Here is a 22,165-nt window from a genome sequence, read left to right on the forward strand (position 1 = left end):
AGCTTTATATGTATTGTAATAAACATAGAAAACATTTGGAAGGGTACACAAGAAATGACTAAAAATGATTTTTTTATATAAAATGAGAATGCAGGGAGGGAAGGTGATCAGGGTTTAATTCACGTACATCTCTATTTGAATTTATTATATAAGGATATATCATATTTACTAAAAATGTAACAGAGAAATGCTTATTCTTTGCAACACAGTCCTTGTATAGAAATCTGTCTTAAGGAAATAATCAAATATGTAAACTAACATTTATGACAAGGATGCCCTTGGCCCAAGACGTGAATAATTTTTTCTAGTGTATCCATGCTATAGACGTTACCTGCCATTACTGTATAAGAAAAAACATAGTGTACCGAGGGCTCAGTACTACCCATGGTTTCAGACATCCATAATTTCAGGCATCCACTGGAGGTCTTGGAGTGTGCTCCCTGTGGATAAGGGGGGACTACTGTATTCAACCCCACTGGAGGCTTGACTCCCTGAAAAGTGAATGGAGAAGAACAAACTGATGTGAAAAATCTTTGTCTTCCAACAAATAAACAGACAGGATCTGAGCCCTGGGGAGATCACTGAGGCTTCTCTTAACCCTTCAGTGGGTGGTATTTTCCATCTGCTCACAGGAATGTTGAGATTTTGGCTGTGGACCTTGTGTTTTGCTTAGCAAAGTTGTTTTGTGTGGATTGCACCTGACATTTTAAATTCTTCCAACAACCATAGGAGGTAAATGAAGAATTCATGCACAGTGCAAGGATAAAACTGCACAGGTTTCAGCTGCCTTGGACACCCTGTGCTTTTCAGCTATTTGTTGAATGGAACTTAAGTGCCCAATTTGTTCTGATTGGAGCAAAACTTTGTGGACTGACAAGGATGGGCGTCCAAGATGTAGGAAGTTAAAAAAAAATGTTGCCAAACAAGGTGCAGAGCACGATCCTATCTGTGTTTTGAAATCTATGAAATTATGTATCTATGCACCTATATGTAATGTATCTATCTCTGAATGGAGGGAAAGAGCCTGACCATTACCACCCTCTACCCCTGGGAGTGAGAATGAAGTGTACAGGGAGCAGGTGCAAGGAAGAATGCTCACTTCTTACTTTATATATTTCTGTACTATTAAAATTTTAACAGGCTGTTTTGTAAAAAAAATTTAATAAAAGCTATCAACTGTAACCAGAAGTACTTTCTGACAGTAGATGTTCTCAAACCATCTCACCAAGTGCCCAGAAAGAGTTAACACAGGAGAATTCCAGATGTTTGAAGTGAGGACAAATTCCTGCTTTGAGGGTGGGAGGTGGGCTTAGGGATGAGAGGCAATGAGGAGGGGAGAAGAGGAAAGAAGCTGAGGGGAGAGCTGGCTGCTGAGTTGTCATTCCAACCAATGGCATGAAAGTTTCAAGCCCAACGCCCATTTGTGGAGACTATTTCAGGAGTTAGGATTTGCATCTGAGTTCATTGCCCCTGTAACCTGTCAAAGAAGAGCTAAGGGAGCTTTCGAGGTTGGCTTCTTGGAGGCTGCTTTCTCCTTTACTTGGAAGGTAAAAATCTCAAGCCCAAGCTGATCAGGCAGTGGTGACTGATTGAGCTGTTAATTTTTTTCTTTTTGGTGTATTGATTTCTTTTTCCAGCTAGGGCTGTAACATGCTTATGGGATAAGGTTTTACTTTTACTAACAATGATATTTACGTGGAACTTCTAACAAGATGGAGTGGTTCTTCCTGGTCCTCTGCAGATGACAAGAAGCATTAGGTAGATTTTCTTGGATAGGCTCGCATGGAAAGGAAGGAGAACCTATGCTTTGACTGATTAACAATTTTCATGTTATTCCTTCTTGGTTTCACATAGAGCATGGTTAAGCTTTGACAGGAATTGCAGATGCGTGTAGCAAATCTCACTTAAGTAGAATGGGTTCTTGCTTTATTTTCCATCTCAGTAAAAACTCTTAAAACTCCCCTCATTCATAGTAAAGCTACTTTACAAGAGAAAGTAGAAAAAAAAATAAAGAGAGAGTTTGGAAAGACACTTTTAGTGAAGTCACCCAATGTTTAGGTCCAAATGTAGCTCCTCTCTCCCCCAGCGCTATGTTATCAACATCACAGGGACCTTCTTTCCCCTCGCAGGCTTCGCTAGTGATGGACCCATACGTGATTCAGATGAGCAGCAAAGGCAACCTCCCCTCAATTCTGGACGTGCATGTCAACGTTGGTGGGAGAAGCTCTGTGCCGGGAAAAATGAAAGGCAGAAAGGCCAGGTGGTCTGTGAGGCCCTCAGACATGGCCAAGAAAACTTTCAACCCCATCCGAGCCATTGTGGACAACATGAAGGTGAAACCAAATCCAAACAAAACCATGATTTCCCTGTCCATTGGTGAGTTGGGGACACTACTGAGGGGCTGTCATTGTCCTCCTCTACTCTCATGTTCACAGGCTGGTTGGAGAAGATGGCAGTTGGGGGTGAGTCTGAGTACTGAACATGAGAGAATAACCTCTTGGCTCCTTTTGTGTTTTCCTCCCATAAAAAGGGGACCCTACTGTGTTTGGAAACCTGCCTACAGACCCTGAAGTTACCCAGGCAATGAAAGATGCTCTAGACTCGGGCAAATATAATGGCTATGCCCCATCCATCGGTAAGCTCCTCCTGCGACTCCATACCTGGTGACTGCCAAATCTTTAGTGCTCTTATAACAGGACTAAATGTCTAGCAATCCTCTTCACTTTCCTGATGCACAATTCCTAAGGAGAGGCTAAGATTACATGGTCCTTTGGATTTGGGAACTGGGTCTCGGGATGCTTAAATACAAGGCATCAAGGTCCAACTTCTTTCCTGGCTTTCTTTGACATATGGGCACTTCCCCTCTAGGCTCCCAAACATACTTATTTGTCAAGTAAAGCTCCTATCCTATCATTACTAATTCTAATCTGAAGGCCTTGAGTCTGGCAGGAGCTTTGTGTTTGCTGAGCCTCTAGGTCCTAAATGGATTTACTTATTGCTCTGTGTATATAGCTCCTTTGCTTCATTTCTGCTTCTCTATGTATTGAAGGCCTATTGTCATTATGGTCCTGAGCACATTGAAATGCAATTGTTACCATTTATGACTAACGGGTTTAAACAAACAAATAAACAAACACCCAAGAACATCAAAAAATGGGCTGTCAAACTGAAGGATAGAAGGTTGTTTCTGATAGATTGAAATTACTCCTTTTTAGGTTTCTCTCCATCTATTAAAAATTTCTACCCTGAATATTTTGGTAAAGTACATGATTCCTTGACTTTCAGTATTGAACATTTTTTTTCCTTATGTGTACATAGAAACACATTCTTAATGCAGAATAAAACCCCAGTTTCATGATAAAATCAAATTTTAAAAACACTTTAAAGAGTTATATCGGGGACTTCGTGGTTTTTCGGTTGATTACTTACATTTTATAAAGTTTCATACAACAAAAATGAAAACAAAATCAAGACCAAAAGTTAAGTTATAAAAAAAGTTTCTAATGACTTTAACATCCAAATGTTAGGAAACTGATTTAACCTGAAAAACCAAAACCAAGTCTCCATTTGACAAATGTTCAAAGGTTCTGAACATTTCATTTCAAAGGAGATACAGGTGTTAATATATGTCTAAAAAAGTGTTCTTCCTCATTAGTAATTAAGGAAGTGCTGATTTGTATAACTTTGAGACACCCATCTATACCTATTAAATTAGTAAACATTATGAAATAGTGCCTCTAGCCTTGCTAAGTTGTCTTTTTGAACATAAATTTTGCAAAATATTATGATGGGCATGAAACTGCTGATACTTGAAGCTTGCAAGCCAACATTTGGAAATATTGTACAAAAATAATTTGAAATAAAAATTTGTACAAAAATACTGATAAGAATATTACATAACATAAAAAACTTAAAATGGACCACATGAATTGAATGCACTGATTACAATTTCTTTTTTTTCTTTTTTTTTTTTTTTTTGAGACGAAGTTTTTGCTCTTGTTGCCCAGGCGGAGTGCAGTGGCGTGATCTTGGCTCACCGCAACCTCCGCCTCCTGGGTTCAAGTGATTCTCCTGTCTCAGCCTCCTGAGTAGCTCGGATTACAGGCACGCGCCACAATGCCCAGCTAATTTTTGTATTTTTAGTAGAGATGAGATTTCTCCATGTTGGTCAGACTGGTCTCAATCTCCTGACCTCAGGTGATCCACCCACCTTGGCCTCCCAAAGTGCTGGGATTACAGGCGTGAGCCACCGCGCCTGGCGATTACAACGTCTTAAAAAATACAGTCCCTAAAAAAGATATGGGAATAATAGAAATCCTTGTATTACACAGAATAAAATATAATCACAGAAATCAAGATGGTGCAGAGTATTTGGGGAGCTCTTCCTTGTTATCATTTATACATTCGTGCTTATACTAAAATTGTAAAACATAAAATGTGAAGTGAATCTCCTTTATCCACAATGGCTGAGAGCTGAACTAAATAGAATGCCCTCTGAGCAGGGGCAGAGGCAGCCTGAAGCCCATGCTGGGCCTCCAGGGCATAGCTGTCAGTTGAGGGATGAAAACTTCATCTTCTTGCCAGGCACAGTGGCTCACCCCTGTAATCCCAGCACTTTCAGGAGGCTGAGGTGGGAGGAGCCCCTGAGCCCAGGAGTGTGAAATCAGCCTGGGCAACAGAGGGAGATTCTGTCTCTACAAAAAAAACAAACAAAAACAAAACAAAACAAACAAACAAAAAACAAAACAAAAAAATTCAAAAATTAGCTGAATTTGGGGGAGCACGACTATAGTCCCAGCTACTCAGGAGGCTAAGGTGGGAGGATCCCTTGAGCCCAGGAATTTGAGGCCGCAGTGAGCTATGGCTGTGTCACTGCACTCCAAGTCCGGGTGACAGAGTGAGACACAGTCTCTAAAAACCAAAAAAGCTCCACTTTCCACTCTTTTCTTTCAGGCTTCCTATCCAGTCGGGAGGAGATTGCTTCTTATTACCACTGTCCTGAGGCACCCCTAGAAGCTAAGGTGAGCCTTATACAAGACACCAGCTCTGAAGCAATTTAGGGCAAACTATCCCCTTTTCCTTGTTTCTGTTCCACAAGAAGTACGGGTGTCAGAGGGGGAAAAGCTGAGAACAATTTCCCTTTAGCAATTAGAAGACTTCTCATATAGTTGGGGTCACTAATCAGTGATTATAGTTAATGTCATTACAGTGTGATAATGACCATCCCATACAACTTAATGTGGTGTCTGTCTCAAGGAGGCCGAAAGGATCCAGAGAGCACCTATATTTGATTGTCTGTAAAAGATCATTTGAGAACAACTCATAAACACTAAAAAATTATTTAAAAAAATTTTACCAATAGGATCTTTCTTTTTTAAAAAAAATTGTAGCTTTTCTCATTTACTGTAAGGTCATTTAGAGAGAAAGATAGAAGTACCAGGACATACTGAATTGATGGCAGTGCCAAGTTTAAATGATGTCCTTCCCTCTATAGTCTACTGTGTGGGGTCAGCATTTTCTAACATAATGTGTGTCTGTCACCTGTATGTCAGCGAAGAGCCAGGCTTCAAATCTCTGGCCAAAAGTAAATAAATAACCAAGCGAAAAAGGTCCAAGGCCAGCATGCTCTCTCATGGAAGTCTGCTGAGTCACAGCCAACCTATCCTTTTTAAAGTGATTCAAGTGGCCAACATTTCAACAATAGTTATCAACATATATAAATTTCTTTTGGTTTTGGCTTAGTACATTTCCTACTACTTACAACTTGTTAAAGGAAGTTCACAATTGCTCCCAACTCACCCACCTAACAACTTCTTTTCTCCTGTTGCTGTTGGAACCCCTAATGAAATTAACCTTTTATTTCCTTCACAGGACGTCATTCTGACAAGTGGCTGCAGTCAAGCTATTGACCTTTGTTTAGCTGTGTTGGCCAACCCAGGGCAAAACATCCTGGTTCCAAGACCTGGTTTCTCTCTCTACAAGACTCTGGCTGAGTCTATGGGAATTGAGGTCAAACTCTACAATTTGTTGGTAAATGACTTTTTAATCTTAGACTCAAATGCTCAGTTACTAACCTGTAAAAAATATATGAACATTACTTCAGCAGAGGAAGGTCTCAAAGTGGTGGTTGAAGCCAGAGACAGACTTTATTGCTTACATTGGACCCTTGAGATAAGTGAGGATTCCCCCTAAATGTTTCAGAATCATCTTAGTCTCATCCTTTCTTTCTCTCCAGCCAGAGAAATCTTGGGAAATTGACCTGAAACAACTGGAATCTCTAATTGATGAAAAGACAGCTTGTCTCATTGTCAATAATCCATCAAACCCCTGTGGGTCAGTGTTCAGCAAACGTCATCTTCAGAAGATTCTGGCAGGTACGTCCAGCAGACTTCACAGAGGACGAGGTGGGGACAGAATCCTTCAGCTGTTGTGTGAAATGACAAAAACCAGTCATTCCCTAAGTTCCAAGCCTGGGGTGGAGGTGGGGAGCTCCACTGATGTCTCTCATCAATACTGTGCCATAGGAGTGGTAGGCCTGGCCTAAAAGAAGAAAAAGAAGAAATACTTGTCTCTTCATCACTCCCAGGAGAAAAAGAAATAGTACTTGCCTCTTCATCACTCCCATCATGTTGAAGATAGGGTCTGAAATATCTAGTTACTTAAATGGTGAATTCAGGCTCTGCACTCTGGAAGAGTATGTTAAGAATTTACAGTTCTTAAATAGGAAGACAAAACACACAAACATGAAATGCAAATCACACTTTGCTTGTGCTTTTTGTCTTTCTCTTTAAGAACTGTAACTTCTTAATATTACGGGATAGGGAAATTACATGATATTATGTGACTATTACATGATAAAGCAATTCACATTAAAACTGATTTCAGCATGTTTTATTTTCAGTGGCTGCACGGCAGTGTGTCCCCATCTTAGCTGATGAGATCTATGGAGACATGGTGAGTCTTGATCAGGATATATCACTACAGTAATCTCAAATTATTTTATGGGAACTTTAGAAGTGGAATAATCAGAAACAACTCCTAATCGTTTCATTACAGCAAATCAGCATCCCTGCACTTTTTACAAATATATAGACCCACAACTCCTTAGCCAGTTTTCTGAAACCCAAAGAACTTTGGAAATCCAAAGATTCCTGGAATTCATTTGGTTACAAAACCTGATTTGACCTGATATTTGTAGATTTTTATTTTTCCCACTTGTGGATCTATATATTTGTTAAGAGTGTGGGGAAAATGGCAGAAATGTTAATATGCTTGATTAGGGGTACTATCCTAGACAGCTCTGGGAGTGTTACATAACGTATGGTAAGTGTGCTACATGGCCTTTCTGAAGCCCAAACCATTTTGCATTATGAAAATACCTGGCCCCAGGAATTTCAGATAAGGGATTGTGGACTCATATTTTAAATCTGTAACTCCTATAGACAGTAATTTCATAGAGCCAGCTTCATGGAGTTGTAAATATTACTGGGCTAGGGTCAGTTTCCTCATTTTAGGCTTCCTTTAATCCAGTCCAGACACCAAATTAAATGTCTTTGTGTAGTACCCTTCAAAGCCTCTTGCAATCCCAGTCATGCTTCAGGGTAGGGATGATCCCATTAATCCAAGGACCTGTCCCTAGTGATAGAAGGAAATGGGTGGGAGCCACGGGATCTGGGATTGCAGTGAGAAGTAGACAAGAAAACAACCATAACAAGTGCCTCTTCTCAGGTGTTTTCGGATTGCAAATATGAACCATTGGCCACCCTCAGCACCGATGTCCCCATCTTGTCCTGTGGAGGGCTGGCCAAGCGCTGGCTGGTTCCTGGCTGGAGGTTGGGCTGGATCCTCATTCATGACCGAAGAGACATTTTTGGCAATGAGGTGATAATATGGTGAAAGAGTATGTGTAATTTAGGGTATATATTTACTTCGTGAGCACAGTGGGGACAAGGGAGGCTTTTTTCTTTTCTTTCTCCTTGTCAGTCACGCAGCACGTGTGCGGCAGAGCTGGGCTACGAACCCAGAGGGTCTGATCTAAGAATGCCACTAGACACCATCACTTTCCAAGATTAAAAACCTGATAGAAAGGTCAGAACAAGAAACCCTAAGACAGAGATGCTTAAGAAAAGCTAAACAACATGTTTCTTGTGGGTGTCTTTTAGATCCGAGATGGGCTGGTGAAGCTGAGTCAGCGCATTTTGGGACCCTGTACCATTGTCCAGGGAGCTCTGAAAAGCATCCTATGTCGCACCCCGGGAGAGTTTTACCACAACACTCTGAGCTTCCTCAAGGTAAGGGCAGCTCCTGCCCTCCACTTTGGGAGTTTGGGAGTCAGAGAATGCCGCCCGTGGAATTAGGAATAATTGGTTCTCCTTTCTGGAGCCATGTTCCAATATTAGGAGACGGCATCGGTGTAAGCATCCACACACACGTTTCTCACTTCCGGCCATTCTCTCTGCCCCTGGTGAAAAGCTTCAAGTAATAGAGCTTTTTCTTTTTCACTCCTTATGCCAGAACATCACACCTACGTTCCCACTCTTCAATGAGGGGTCTATTTTTAATGACTTGGCTTTTCTTTTACTTAAATTTTGATCCTTGATTTCTCCTTGCCTCCTCTTATAGTCCAATGCTGATCTCTGTTATGGGGCGTTGGCTGCCATCCCTGGACTCCGGCCAGTCCGCCCTTCTGGGGCTATGTACCTCATGGTGAGTATGTGGGTGGCAGGCACTAGGTCAATGCATGTTGTAAGGCAAAGGGCAGTCATTCAGCAGAATTGCCACAGGCAGTCACGCAGGGTACAAAGACAACCAGCTAGCCTCCTAAGCCAAGCAGTTTAGGAGTTGTCTTATTCTGAATTGTCCCACTGAGGTAATTTAGCCTCTATCAGTTCTCATAAAACTCTTTAAATGACTTAATTAGGCAGGGCATGGTGGCTCACGCCTGCAATGCCAGCACTTTGGGAGGCCAAGGTGGATGGATCACTTGAGCGCAGGAGTTAGAGACCAGCCTGGGCAACATGGTGAAACCCTATTGTCTCTACAAGAAATAAAAAAAATGAGCTGGGCGTGGTGGCACACTCCTGTAGTCCCAGCTCCTTGGGAGGCTGAGATGGAAGAATGACTTGAGCCTTGGAGGTTGAGGCTGTAGTGAGCCATAATCGTGCCACTGTACTCCCGTCTGGGAGACAGAGTGAGACCCCATCCGAAAAGAAAAAAAAAAAAGATTTAATTCTTCAGTACAGAGAATCATTTTATATATGTAGATACAGGGAAGATTTAAGACACAAATAAGAGGCTTTTCATACCATTGTAATTCTCAACTGGGAGTGATACTGGTTCCCTAAGGGTATCTGGGAATGTATGGGAATTTTGTTTGTTTTCAGAATGACTAGGGGCTGCCATTTTGTGGGTCAGGGATGTTAAATATCCTGCAAGGGGTGGGCTAGTCTCATGCCATAAAGAGTTGCCTGGCCCTAATGCCAGTAGTGTCTCTTTTGAGACATACTAGCATTCTATTTCCAGCTTTTATTTATCAGCATCAGGGAAGGAACTCTTTAATAAATTATTAATAAAAATATATCCTCTCTTCCCTGAGAAAAATTCCATAAATATTAGCCCTCTTATTTATCAGTGATCAGTAGCACAGGTCCAAGATATCTTTTAAAGTAGCCCCTACCTTAATTTCTGGCACAGGAAATTGGCCTGTTCTCCCTCCTTCTGATAAGTTGGCCTCTCCCTCCTGTTGGTATAGGTTGGAATTGAGATGGAACATTTCCCAGAATTTGAGAACGATGTGGAGTTCACGGAGCGGTTAGTTGCTGAGCAGTCTGTCCACTGCCTCCCAGCAACGGTGGGTGCCTGTGTCTCTCAGGACATTCTCAACAGTTTCTAGAGCCCCAGAAGCAAGCTCTGAGCTGGTTTTTAGCCTGATCTTTTCTCCTCCAACAAAATGTCTTCTCATTTGATAAGATTCAAACTGATGTGTCTCATGGATCCTATTTAAAATTTGCTTCTCCCCCCCATCATAATCCCATCCATACTGGGAAGAAAAGTTGTAAACAAACGTTCTAGGTGAGAGGAAATTGAGCCTGTCCCACAAGTCATTTTAAGATGAATGAACTCAGTTGCTGACTTAGCATCCCAGTCATGGGAACTGAATGAACTGATGGCCCTGATGAAATGGTACCACTTCTTGTGGATCAGGGTCCTGACCATTTTAGGGTGGTCCAGTACCAGACTCAATTGCTCTGAAAGTAACATACTCTTCTTTTTGCAGTGCTTTGAGTACCCGAATTTCATCCGAGTGGTCATCACAGTCCCCGAGGTGATGATGCTGGAGGCGTGCAGCCGGATCCAGGAGTTCTGTGAGCAGCACTACCATTGTGCTGAAGGCAGCCAGGAGGAGTGTGATAAATAGGCCTGCATCCATTCTCCTGAGGATGTGTCCCATCTAGGGAAGGCTGGACTAGGCCTTGCGGCTCCTCAGGGACTCAGGTGGCCCTACTGGGAGAGGGGCCTCAAATGCACCATGTCGAGGGTTCAAGATTGTTCCTGCTTTTCCCCAAGTACAACCACACCCACACTCAGATCCTCTTCATTCACATCGCAGATTCTCCCTTGCTCTGCGCTGCTAGAGTGACTCACTAATTCATTAATCTGCCTCCCTCTCGTAAGATTTCCTTCTTTTTTTCTTGAAAGTACCAGGTGAACAAAGTTTACCAGAAAGCAGTTGAGACAAGAAAATAAGAGCTCAGGATGAGGGAAAAGAAAAAGATTGAGAGAATTTGTGCCCCCAACCATTTCGTCAGACTCTAAGAAAGAACACGCTCTCTCCAGGCAGGTCTGAAGCTCAACTCTCTTATTGCCTCACTTCAGGTATACCTCACTTTACACAATAGAATTATAACTGGAAAGAAGTTGGGGACACATGTATTTGGTAATTACATTTTAAACACATTAGGAAAAGTTGCTATTTGAACTTTTTATTGATTTTTGGGGGGAGTAAAGAATTATTTTGTGATGCAAATAAATATCCTTTAATTGATCGACTTCCCAAATTTAGATTTGTGTGCATCAGGCTTTCTTTTTTTTCTTTTTTAAGAGAAGTTCAATATAAGCTTTTCTTTTCTTTGTTTCTTTCTTTCTTTATTTTGAGATGGAGTCTTGCTCTGTCGCCCATGCTGGAGTGCAGTGGCACGATCTCGGCTCACTGCAACCTCCACCTCCCAGGTTCAAGCGATTCTCTTGCCTCAACCTCCCAAGCAGTTGGGACTACAGGCGTGTGCCACCATGCCCGGCTAATTTTTGTATTTTTAGTAGAGACAGGGTTTCACCATGTTAGCCAGGCTGGTCTCAAACTCCTGACCTCAGGCAATCTGCCCGCCCGGGTCTCCTAAAGTACTGGGATTACAGGCATGAGCCACCAAGCCCAGCGGCATCAGGCTTTCTTAAAGTGAGAGCACGTCTGTACTAGAGCAAGCAGGAATCAGAGACCTTCCAGAAATACTACTGTGTAAGGGCCAGAAATATCTTCACTTGTCATTGTTATATAATCATTATTACTTTTGCTGTAATGTTAATATTGATTTATTAATATATATTATCTTTTCATACATTTTCTAAGAAACATTTATATTGATAAGATCTTTTATTTTGCCAAGGGCATAAATTATTGTTTTTCTTTTTTTTTTTTTAATAAATTTTACCAAGTATGGCTCTTCTGTGATGTGTTTTTTTTCTCCGTTTGGGAATTTCTAATCCCAGGCACTCCTCAGTCTCATTGTTTCATTACCTATGAGGTTTCATTTACTTCTTTGTAAATGTACTGACTTTTGGAGTTACTTAAGAACCACAGTTCCTGAAACATTTTATTTGGGAGCTCAACTTCTGGCTTCCTACTTACCAAGAGGCAGTAAGTTATAACCTCTGGCCTTTGTCTTTACATTTTCAACTTTCTGGATCCCTAACCTCTGGTCCCAAGTTACTACCCTTGCCTATATCCACTAACCACTCACTAGGTCACAAAGTTGATGGCTCTGGCTTGACCCAGTGAATGAGAAGTGTCCTAGATGTTTTGTTTTTTTTTCGCCAATCTTCGTAGGCACAGTTGCCTGTTTAATTTTTTCTTCAGCCCTTCCCTTAGAGGAGGGAGCCTTAAGTTACCTTTCAAGGTTGGGGGTTAGGAATCTATCATAACCAGTCTAGAGATTTCTCACCAAGGGAAATTTTCCTTATCTAAAAGAGGAACTTCAGGTCTCAACCCTGCCAGTCACACCCAATTAATGTCCTTCACAAAAATAAACAGCATATGTTCCCTTTCAATTTAAGTTTGAGTTCAGTGAGCTCACAGCAAAATTTACCTTTTAATTTTCTTCAGCAAATCCAAGATGAATACACAAAGGATGAGATTAGATAAAGATTTCAGTTTCCCGTATGCCACCGCTGCCGCCAATTTTCCAAAAACGCCTGGCTCCTCTTTTCCTGTTCCTCCATCCAAGCCCCCAAAGATCTCTAACCAGAAATAAACAGGAAGACTCAGTGATTTACAAAAGACGTTTTAGTTTTACACGTACAGAAAATTCTACCCAGCATTACAGAATTCTTAGACTTCTTAAATTCCTGATTTTCCTTGGTATTTACATTTTGATAAGGGAGCCAATGGTTCTTCAAACATTTGAAAAGAACACATACACACTGGACAATTTCAAACGATACAAACAAACGCAACTGTCCTTCTTTCTCATTCCTGTCCTTCAGCCACCCAGTTTCTTCTCCCCTGAGGGAATCAGTTATCATTTGCTGGTCATACTTCCAGATTATCCTGTGCCTATGTAAGAGTGTGTGTGTGTGTGTGTGTGTGTGTGCACTTTTCATTTTTTCAAATAAAGTATTACTCAACTTTGTAATTCTGCGCGCTCTGGAGGTCAAAGGAGGGATGGCATTGCTGGGGTGTCCCCCACATCCTGAGTGTCTCTAGATAAAAAGGAGCTACCGGGCGGCGGCTGCTTTCCACACAAGCTTAAAATTGCCAAGTCAACTGCCAGTTGCTTTGGGTGGTGGCGTCAGAGTGTCTTCAGATAACACGAAGAATGCGTGTAAAGATCGGAGACGGCCGGGCGCGGTGGCTCACGCCTGTAATCCCGGCACTTTGGGAGGCCGAGGCGGGCGGATCACGAGGTGAGAAGTTTGAGACCATCTTGACCAACTTGGTGAAACCCCGACTCTACTAAAAATACAAAAATTAGCCGAGCGTGGTGGCGCGCGCCTGTAATCCTAGCTACTTAGAAGGCTGAGGCAGGAGAATCGCTTGAACACCGGAGGCAGAGCTTGCAGTGAGCCGAGATGGCGCCACTGCACTCCAGCCTGGGTGACAGAGCGAGACTCCATCTCAAAAAAAAAAAAAAAAAAAAAGGACCGGAAACAAGGGCTGTCAGCTGCGAATTCACCTTTTCTTTGTGTCCGAGCCCCGCCTACCGGGTAACTGGAGAGTATCAGGACTGGGTGCTACCAAGCGCCTCACAGCAGCCCCCAGCCGACACCAACATCCCAACCCTGGGCGACCCGCGGCTGCGCAGGCGCGGATGCATGTTTAGGGGGCTGCGCTAGTCAGTGCGCATGCGCCGTCGCTAGGCAACAGGGCACAGCTCCGGGCGCCGGCGTAGAATCTGAGCTGCAGGTGAGGGTTAGTTCCTTTATTCGGCCTCTGCGTTCTCTTAGGATGTTACATTTTGTTTCCTTTTTCAGCCTGTCTACCCTGGTCACACCCTGCTTCGAGTTTCTCTTCCTCCTTTGCCCCCGGTTTGGGCTGTGACTGGTGGAATTGTTCCAGGAAGTTGACAAAACATCCTAGGCTTTTGTAATCACCTGTTAACCTTTCCCAGCTCTAGATCAGAACCAGCAACTTCCATGAGTTGTGACGCAGAGCAGACAATTCCATTAGCTGGTGTTAGTTTCCAATGGTATAGCCCCTTGGAACTTTTCTCCAAAGAATCGTGGCCCTCACCGTCCGCAGTGCCTGACATTAGGATCTCTACTCAGCCAGAAAAATAAATCCACCCCCGTGCCTTTGTCAAAGACAAAGCAGGACAGTAAAGCGGTTGAGACAGGTTTTAACCAGTAATATACTAATGGAATAAGGAGGAGTCCAGCACGAACTGAACTCAACTTTGATTTGTACAAATGTTACTCAGACTTTAAAGGAAAAATGGGGAAATAGGGAAGGGGAGAGGAATGAGGGGGCGCTCAGAAGAGTGAGGGAAGTGAAAGATTACAAAAAGTGCGAAGTAGGGGTTAGTCCACGTGAAACCCATCTGGGTTTGTTAAAGGGTGTTTCTGGAAGTTAGGCTTTTATCCTCCTACAGATGCTGGGAGATAGGAGCCATATCTTAAGGTGTTGGCTGGAACAGTAAATTCCTTTGGCAGCCTGAGTTTTTTTAGGCAGGCCCTTTAAAGCGGGGCTGGAGTCATCCTAGAGATGCTACCTTGAACTGTTAGAGACTCTGTTAGAGTTTTGTTCAAGTCTGTTGAGGCCTAGTCCACAAATGGCTCAGAGGAACCTGGCTAGAGTTTGGTCAAGGAGAGAATTTTTGTTACTCCGCATATTCAGCACATTATTCTGTGTGAGGTGTTGTATTTTACGTACCCTGAAGTTTGAATTATTGCATATATGTTGGAAAAGAACTGAATTCTCAGTACATATTATTTATATCCTTATTTATTTTAAACAATTTAGGTTTATTTACAAACAAGTTTCATATAATGTTATAGAACCTGCAAATACAGATGCTCTCTATAGGCCAAATTGTTTCACAGCACCTTCCAAAGAGGCAGTCAGTCATTTGCTAAGGTTAAGGTTGAAGCTGTATAGGAGGTGATGCCCAATTCCTCAAAGAAAACAATAAACAGAAGAACTAGCACATGTGTGTCTTAATTTTTGTGTGTTTCAAATGTAGAAAAGAATTTTTGGTCTTTAACTCATTTGATAGCCTAAATTTAATGTATTTTTACGTTATACCATATTTAAAAAGTAAAGCTGTGGGAGTGTTCCCTTTGGCAGTGCATATGCTAAAATTGGAACAATACAGAGAAGATTAGCATGGTACTAGCAAACCAAATTCAACAGTATGTTACAAGGATTATACACCATGATCAAGTGGGATTTATTACTGAGATGCAACATATAAAAATCAATCAATATAATATGCCACATTAACAGAATGAAGGACAAAAACCACATGATCATCTCAACTGATGTAGAAAAGTTAGTTGACAAGATTTGACACCTTTTCACAATAGAAACACTCAACAAACTAGAAACAGAAGGAACCTACCTCAAGATAATAATAAGGACCATCTATGAAAAGCTTGTATCGGCCAGGCAAGGTGGCTCACGCCTGTAATCCCAACACTTTGGGAGGCCGAGGTGGGTGGATCACCTGAGGTCAGGAGTTCGAGACCAGCCTGGACAACATGGCAAAACCTCATCTCTACTAAAAATACAAAAATTAGCCAGGCGTGGTGGCACATGCCTGTAGTTCCAGCTACTCAGGAGGCTGAGGCAGGAGAATTGCTTGAACCCAGGAGGCAGAGGCTGTAGTGAGCCAAGATCGTGCCACTGCATTCCAGCCTGGGTGACAGAGCAAGACTCCATCTCCAAATAAAGAAAGAAACAAAGAAAAGAAAAGAAAAGCTTATATTGAACTTCATACTCAATGGTGAAAGACTAAAATCTCTTCTTCTAAGATCAGGAAAAAAGCATGGATGCCCACTTTCACCACTTTGATTCAACATAGTATTGGAAGTAGTGGCCAGAGCAATAAGACAAGAAAAAGAAATAAAAGGCATTCTGTTGCAGGAAGTCAGGGACCCCAAATGGAGGGACCAGCTGGAGCTGAGGTAGAAGAACATAAATTATGAGGATTGCATGGACATTTATCAATTCCCAAAATTAATACTTTTAAAGTTTCTTACGCCTGTCTTTACTGCAGTCTTTGAACATAAATTGTGAAGATTTCATGGACATTTATCACTTCCCTAATAATACTCTTATAATTTCTTATGTCTGTCTTTACTTTAATCTCTTAATCCCGTTATCTTTGTAAGCTGAGAATGTACGTCACCTCAGGACCACTATTGTACAAATTGATTGTAGAACATGTGTGTTTGAACAATATGAAATCTGATTGTAAAACAGGTGTGTTTGAACAATATGAAATCAGTGCACCTTGAAGAAGAACAGAATAACAGTGATTTTCAGGGAACAAGGGAAGATAACCATAGGGTCTCACTGCCTGCGGGGTCAGGCTGAATACAGCCATATTTTTCTTCTCACAGAAAGCCTATAGACGGATGTGTGAGTAGGAGAAATACTGCTGAATTCTTTTCCCAGCAAGGAGTAACCCTGGGGAAGGAATTCATTCCTGGGGGTAGGTCTATAGACGGCCGCTCTGGGAGTGTCTGTCTTACACAGTTAAGATAAGGACTGAAATACGCCCTGGTCTCCTGCAGTACCCTCAGGCTTTGGGAAATTCCAGCCTGGTAAATTCTAGTCAGACCGGTTCTCTGTTCTTGAACCCTGTTTCCTGTTAAGATGTTTATCAAGACAATGTGTGCACAGTGGGACATAGACCCTCATCAGTAATTCTAATTTTGCCTTGCCTTGTGATCTTTATTGCCCTTTGAAGCATGTGATCCTTGTGACCTACTCCCTGTTTGTACACCCCCTCCCCTTTTAAAATCCCTAATAAAAACTTGCTGGTTTTGTGGCTCGGGGTCATCATCACAGTCCTACCAATATGTGATGCCACCCCCAGAGGCCCAGCTGTAAAATTCCTCTCTTTGTACTATTTCTCTTTATTTCTCAGACCGGCTGACACTTACGGAAAATAGAAAGAACCATGTTGAAATATTGGGGGCTGGTTCCCCCGGTAGCATTCAAATTGGAAAGGAAGAAGTAAAATTATCTTTGTTCACAGATGACATGATCTTAGATGTAGAAAACCTTAAAAGATTCCACAAAAACTCTGTTAGAACTAATAACCAAATTCAGCAAAGTTGTAGGATACAAAACTGATATGCAAAAGTCAGTTGCTTTTCTATACACTAATAATGAACAATCCAAAAAGAAAATTAAGAAAACAGTTCCACTTACAACAGCATCGAAAAGAATAAAATACTTAGGAATAAACCTAAGCAAGGAGGTAAATTATTTGTACAATCAGCTGGGCATGGTGGCTCATGCTTGTAATCCCAGCACTTTGGGAGGACAAGGTGGGTGGATCACGAGGTCAGGCATTCGGGACCAGCCTGATGAACATGGTGAATACCCATCTCTACTAAAAATACAAAAATTAGCTGGGCATGGTGGTGCACACCTGTAATCCTAGCTACTCAAGAGGCTGAGGCAGGAGAATTGCTTGAACCCATGAGGTGGAGGCTGCAGTGAGCTGCAATCATGCCACTGCACTCCAGCCTGGGTGACAGAGCGAGACTCTGTCTCAGAAAAAAAATAAAAAGATTTGTACAATCAAAACTACAAAACATTGCTGTAAGAAACTAAAGGAGACACAAATAAATGAGAAGGCATCCCATTCTCATGGATTGCAGTACTTAACGCTGTGAAGATATTCATGCTGCCCCAAGTGATCAATAGATTTCAACACAATCCATATCAAAATCCCAATAGCATTTTTTTTTCAAAATAGAAAAAAATCACCCTAAAATTCACACAAAATCTCAAGGGACCCTGAATAACCAAAAAAAATTTTGAAAAGGAAGAATAAAGTTGAAGGAGTCACACTTTCTGATTTCAAAAGATATTACGAAACCACAGTAATCAGAACAGTGTGGTACTGGCATAAAAACAGATAAATGGGCCAATGAAATAGAATAGCCAAGAAATAAACCCTTGTATATATGGTCAAATGATCTTTGACAAGGGTGCCAAGATGACTGAATGGGGAAAGAAAAATGTCTTCAACAAATGGTTTTGGGAAAACTAGATATCCACATGCAAAGGAAGCTGGGCCCTTATATTACACCATATATAAAAATTAACTCAAAATAGACTGAAGACCTAAATGTAATACCCCAAACTATAAAACTCCTAGAAGAAAACATGGGAGGAAAGCTTTATGATACTGGATTTGGCAATGATTTCTTGGATATGACACCAAAAGCATAGGCAACAAAAGGAAAAATGGAACTTAAAAACCTTTGTGCATCAAAGAACATAATCAAAATGAAAAGGCATTTTCTTCTGCCTATGGAATGGGAGAAAATATTTAAAACTTATATATATGATGAGGCATTAACATTTAGAATATATAAACCACTCCTGCCACTCAACAACAAAAAAGTCAAATGACCCAATTTAAAAAGGCACTTGAATAGGCATTTCTCCAAAGATACCCTAACTCATTTCTCTCAAGTTCAAAGTTCAACAGGTCCCTGGAGCAGGGGCACAATGCTGCCAGTCTCTTTGCTAAAGCATAGCAAGAGTAACCTTTACTCCAGTTCCCAATAAGTTCTGTGAAAGAAAAATACACTTTGAGGCCCCAAAATCACTAAGCTAAAGGGAAAAGTCAAGCTGAGAACTGCTTATGGCAAACCTGCCTTTCATTCTATTCAAAGTCATCCTTATGCACAATGAGGTAAATGCATATCTGATTGTCTCCTTTGGAAAGACTAATCAGAAACTCAAAAGAATGCAATCATTTGTCTCTCACCTACCTGTGACTTGGAAGCCCCCTCCCTGCTTGAGTTGTCCCACCTTTCCAGACAGAACCAATGTTTATCTTACATATATTGATTGATGTCTCATGTCTCATGTCTCCCTAAAATGTCTAAAACCAAGCTGTGCCCCAGCCACCTTGGGCACATGTTGTCAGGACCTCCTGAGGCTGTGTGATGGGTGTGTGCCCTCAACACTGGCAAAATAAACTTTCTAAATTTACTGAAACCTGTCTCAGATATTAGTTTCACAGTACCTCATCTTCATCTGAGACCTCCTCAGCCTGGACTTCACTGTCCATATCACCATCAGCATTTTGGTCACAACCATTCAAGAAGTCTGTAGGAAGTTCCAAACTTTCTCCCATCTTCCTATCTTCTTCTGAGCCCTCCAAACTGTTCCAATCTCTGCCTGTTATCCAATTGCAAAGTTGCTTACACATTTTCAGGTATCTTTATAGTAATGCCCCACTTCTATAGTACCAATTTTCTGTATTAGTGCATTCTCACACTGCTATGAAGAACTACCTGAGACTGGTTAATTCATAAGGAAAAGAGGTTTAATTGTGCTCACAGTTTTGCAGGCTGTATAGTTTTCTGCTTCTGGGGAGGCCTCAGGAAACTTACCACATGGCAGAAGGTGAAGGGGAAGCAGGGACATCTTCACATGGCCAGTGGGAGTAGGAGGAGGTTCTACACACTTTTAAACAAGCAGATCTTGGGAGAACTCTATCACAAGAACAGCAAGGGGGAAGTCCACTTCCATGATTTAATCACCTCTCACCAGGCCTGTCCTTCAACACTGGGAATTACAATTCGACATGAGATTTGGGTGAGGACACAGAGCCAAATCATATTACTCATAGAGACAGAAAATAGATTAGTTACTTCTAGAGCTAGAGGTGAGGCCATATGTGGGAGATGGAGAGAGATGGCTAATGGCTACAGAGTTTCTTTTTGGAGTGATGAATATATTCTAAAATTGATAATGGTGATGGTTACACAACTTTAAAGAAAGTAAAAACCATTGAATTGTACAATTTAAGTGGGTTGAGTTGTGTGGTATGTAGATCATGTCTCAGTAATACTGTTTTTTTGTGTGTGTGGAAAAAAAGTTATAAAGGAGTCAGACTTTAGGGAGATCAACTCAAATATCTGTGTGGCATTTAAAGGATTTTTAGTTTTTTAAAGAAAAGAAAAAGCATGTAAGATTGCCAGTTTGTAGCTATCTGTTCATGGTGGAAAACAGTAACTTTTTCTCATGTTCATCCTAGTCACAAACATTGTGATGTTACTTCAGACATAATCATTCTAAAAGGCAGAGATAACTTCAGTTTTTTAAAGATAAGGAGTGCACACTTACAGGAATTAGTTTGGGGAGTAGAACTAGATGGGGTGACCTCATCATTGTTGTTTCATTTAAGGGTACAAAGTGCTTATTTTTCCTGACTCTGGTATTTCATAATGGAAGCAGGGCAAAGTGTCAGTTGGGCTTTCACACTGGGAGCAATAAGAAATTTCTAGAAAAACATCTGAGATGTTTCTGTAAATAGCAGAATTAGCATGTGTGATAAACTAGTGGTTTTTACACTTTTTCGTTCATGTGTTCCCTAAAATAATTTAGAATTCTTGACTGTGAAAATTCAAACATATATAAAAGTAGAAGCAGTAGTATAATTAGCACCAATATACCCATCACTCAGATTTAATGACTCTCAAGATATTGCCGTTTTTGTTCCTTCCTTCTTTTTCTTGTTTTCTTTGCCAAAAGATTGTAAAGCAAATCCTGGACATCGTTAGTTCTCCCCATACGCCTCAGTACACATCTCTAAACACATAATTTCTTAACCACAGTGCCACATCACATCAAATAGTAAGATATTTTTGGTTGCCTCCAAAATGTCTTCTTATAGTTGGTTTATTTGGATCAGGATTCAAACAAAGTTTAAACATTACTTTTTAGTTTTATGTCTTAAGCTTAAATATCTCTTACTCTAGAGAAGGCTCCTGTTTTTTTTTTTTTCTTTTCATACCATTGACTTGTTGCAGGAATGGCTGTCTTACAAAATGTTCTACATTCTGGATATGTTTGTTGGCTTCCTTGTGGTGTCATTTAACTTGTTCATTTAACTAGAGCATGCATTTTTCAACAGAGATGATATTGGATATTTACTAGAAATTTGCCTTCTTTTTTTTGTTGTTGAAACAGGGTCTTGCTCTGTTGCCCAGACTGGAGTGCAATGACATGATTACAATCATAGCTCGCTGCAGCCTTGACCTCCTAGACTCAAGTAATCTTTCCACCTCAGCCTTCCGAGTGGCTCGGACCATAGGTACATGCCACCATGCCCGCCTAATTTGTGTATTTTTTGCAGAGATGGGGTCTCACTATGCTGCCCAGGCTGGTCTCCTGGGCTCAAATGATCCTTCTGCTTTGGCCTCCCAAAGTGCCAGGATAATTTTCTTTCTTCATCTTGTATTTCTGTTTTATGTTTTACCCCAGTTTTATGTTAACGTTATCCTTATCTTTGAAAGTATTTTATTGATCATACTTCTTTGCCACAAAAATACTGACTGATATGGCAGGTTGCTAGAGGTTCCCCAATGACTTTCTCTTCTTCTTTTGTAGTATTAAAACTGCTGATGGGGCTGGGCGTGGTGGCTCACGCCTGTAATCCCAGCACTTTGGGAGGCCAAGGGGGGCAGATCACCTGAGGTCAGGAGTTCAAGACCAGCCTGGCCAACATGGTGAAATCCCATCTCTACTAAAAATACAAAAATTAGCCAGGTGTTGTGGCAGGCACCTGTAATCCCAAATACTGGGGAGGCTGAGGCAGGAGAATCGCTTGAACCTGGGAGGCGGAGGTTGCAGTGAGCCGAATCGCACCATCACACTCCAGCCTGGGGGACGAGAGCAAGACTTTATCTCAAAAAACAAACAAACAAACAAAACAAAACAACAACAACAAACTGCTGATGGAATGGATCAGGATCACTTTTCAGTGAATTTCCCAACTTTGGGGTTTCCAGACCATACAGGTAGGTTACATTTGAACACTAAACCCATGTAAAGGAATGCCTATGCTTACAAACTGTCATGGGAGAGTTTTCTTTTTTCTTCCCAGGGGCCAGAATAAGAAAGATTTCTTTATAATCCATTTTGTTACTCAGCCTTAACATTTGGAAGGGCTTGGCTTTGTGGAGAGGTCTAAATTTTAAATCCCTGCCTTACATGGGTCTAAGTCCTCCTCCGCTAGTGTTAAACTCTAAACCCATCATTACTGAGATGGTACCAGCATAAGCATACTCTTATTTTCCAAATTTTCAGGCCCCTCTTTGTTTTTGCTTCTTTGGAGATTCTGTTACTCTCTTGCAAGCTTGGCTCTGAATTTGAAAATACGTTTGTTAGATTTTATCCATCATATCTAGATGTTTT

General features: G+C 41.4%; 2 protein-coding genes, 1 long non-coding RNA gene and 1 pseudogene across 13 annotated transcripts in view; 3 read left to right on the forward strand and 1 right to left on the reverse strand.

The window, feature by feature from the left end:
- The first annotated feature begins 1,422 nt into the window (after positions 1 to 1,422).
- Positions 1,423 to 11,713, forward strand: TAT (tyrosine aminotransferase). 2 transcript variants are annotated; one of them, XM_511091.8, is made up of 12 exons: positions 1,423 to 1,547; positions 2,130 to 2,376; positions 2,531 to 2,635; positions 4,954 to 5,021; positions 5,872 to 6,030; positions 6,236 to 6,374; positions 6,902 to 6,954; positions 7,729 to 7,881; positions 8,163 to 8,291; positions 8,623 to 8,706; positions 9,752 to 9,850; positions 10,277 to 11,713. In XM_511091.8, the coding sequence occupies exons 2-12, from the start codon at positions 2,142 to 2,144 to the stop codon at positions 10,415 to 10,417; spliced, it is 1,365 nt and encodes a 454-aa protein (XP_511091.2). In that variant the 5' UTR covers positions 1,423 to 1,547; positions 2,130 to 2,141; the 3' UTR covers positions 10,418 to 11,713. The 2 variants fall into 2 exon arrangements, with proteins under 2 accessions (XP_511091.2, XP_063653488.1); XM_063797418.1 differs by lacking the exon at positions 9,752 to 9,850 and having other exon boundaries at positions 1,448 to 1,547; positions 10,277 to 10,522.
- On the reverse strand, positions 6,235 to 13,612 carry LOC104002666 (uncharacterized). 2 transcript variants are annotated; one of them, XR_008540065.2, is made up of 4 exons: positions 13,446 to 13,607; positions 12,899 to 13,225; positions 12,360 to 12,510; positions 6,235 to 6,540 (listed from the first exon to the last, which is right to left on the reverse strand). It is a non-coding gene; the product is annotated as an uncharacterized LOC104002666 (long non-coding RNA). The 2 variants fall into 2 exon arrangements; XR_675046.5 differs by lacking the exon at positions 12,899 to 13,225 and having other exon boundaries at positions 13,446 to 13,612.
- ZNF19 (zinc finger protein 19) overlaps positions 13,608 to 22,165 on the forward strand; it is a 90,202-nt gene continuing 81,644 nt past the window's right edge. For 5 of the 9 annotated variants that reach the window (XM_024349910.3, XM_063797411.1, XM_016930127.4 and 2 more), the window contains exon 1: positions 13,616 to 13,675. The gene's annotated coding sequence lies outside the window, so the exon portion shown is untranslated. Of the gene's footprint in view, positions 13,682 to 22,165 lie in introns of all 9 variants that reach the window. The other 4 variants (XM_063797412.1, XM_063797417.1, XM_054669541.2 and 1 more) reach the window with 4 other exon arrangements.
- On the forward strand, positions 15,040 to 15,138 carry LOC112205925 (U6 spliceosomal RNA; annotated as a pseudogene).

The sequence above is a fragment of the Pan troglodytes genome, chromosome 18 (genome assembly GCF_028858775.2).
Source record: "Pan troglodytes isolate AG18354 chromosome 18, NHGRI_mPanTro3-v2.0_pri, whole genome shotgun sequence".
NCBI classification, from domain to species: domain Eukaryota; kingdom Metazoa; phylum Chordata; class Mammalia; order Primates; family Hominidae; genus Pan; species Pan troglodytes.

Bases quoted from the DNA above. Each gene is read 5' to 3' on its own strand.
- TAT (XM_511091.8), top strand. From the start codon at position 2,142: ATGGACCCATACGTGATTCAGATGAGCAGCAAAGGCAACCTCCCCTCA. The intron at 6,031-6,235 runs GTAAATGACTTT...CTTTCTCTCCAG, and splicing joins TCAAACTCTACAATTTGTTG to CCAGAGAAATCTTGGGAAAT. The intron at 8,707-9,751 runs GTGAGTATGTGG...CTGTTGGTATAG, and splicing joins CTGGGGCTATGTACCTCATG to GTTGGAATTGAGATGGAACA.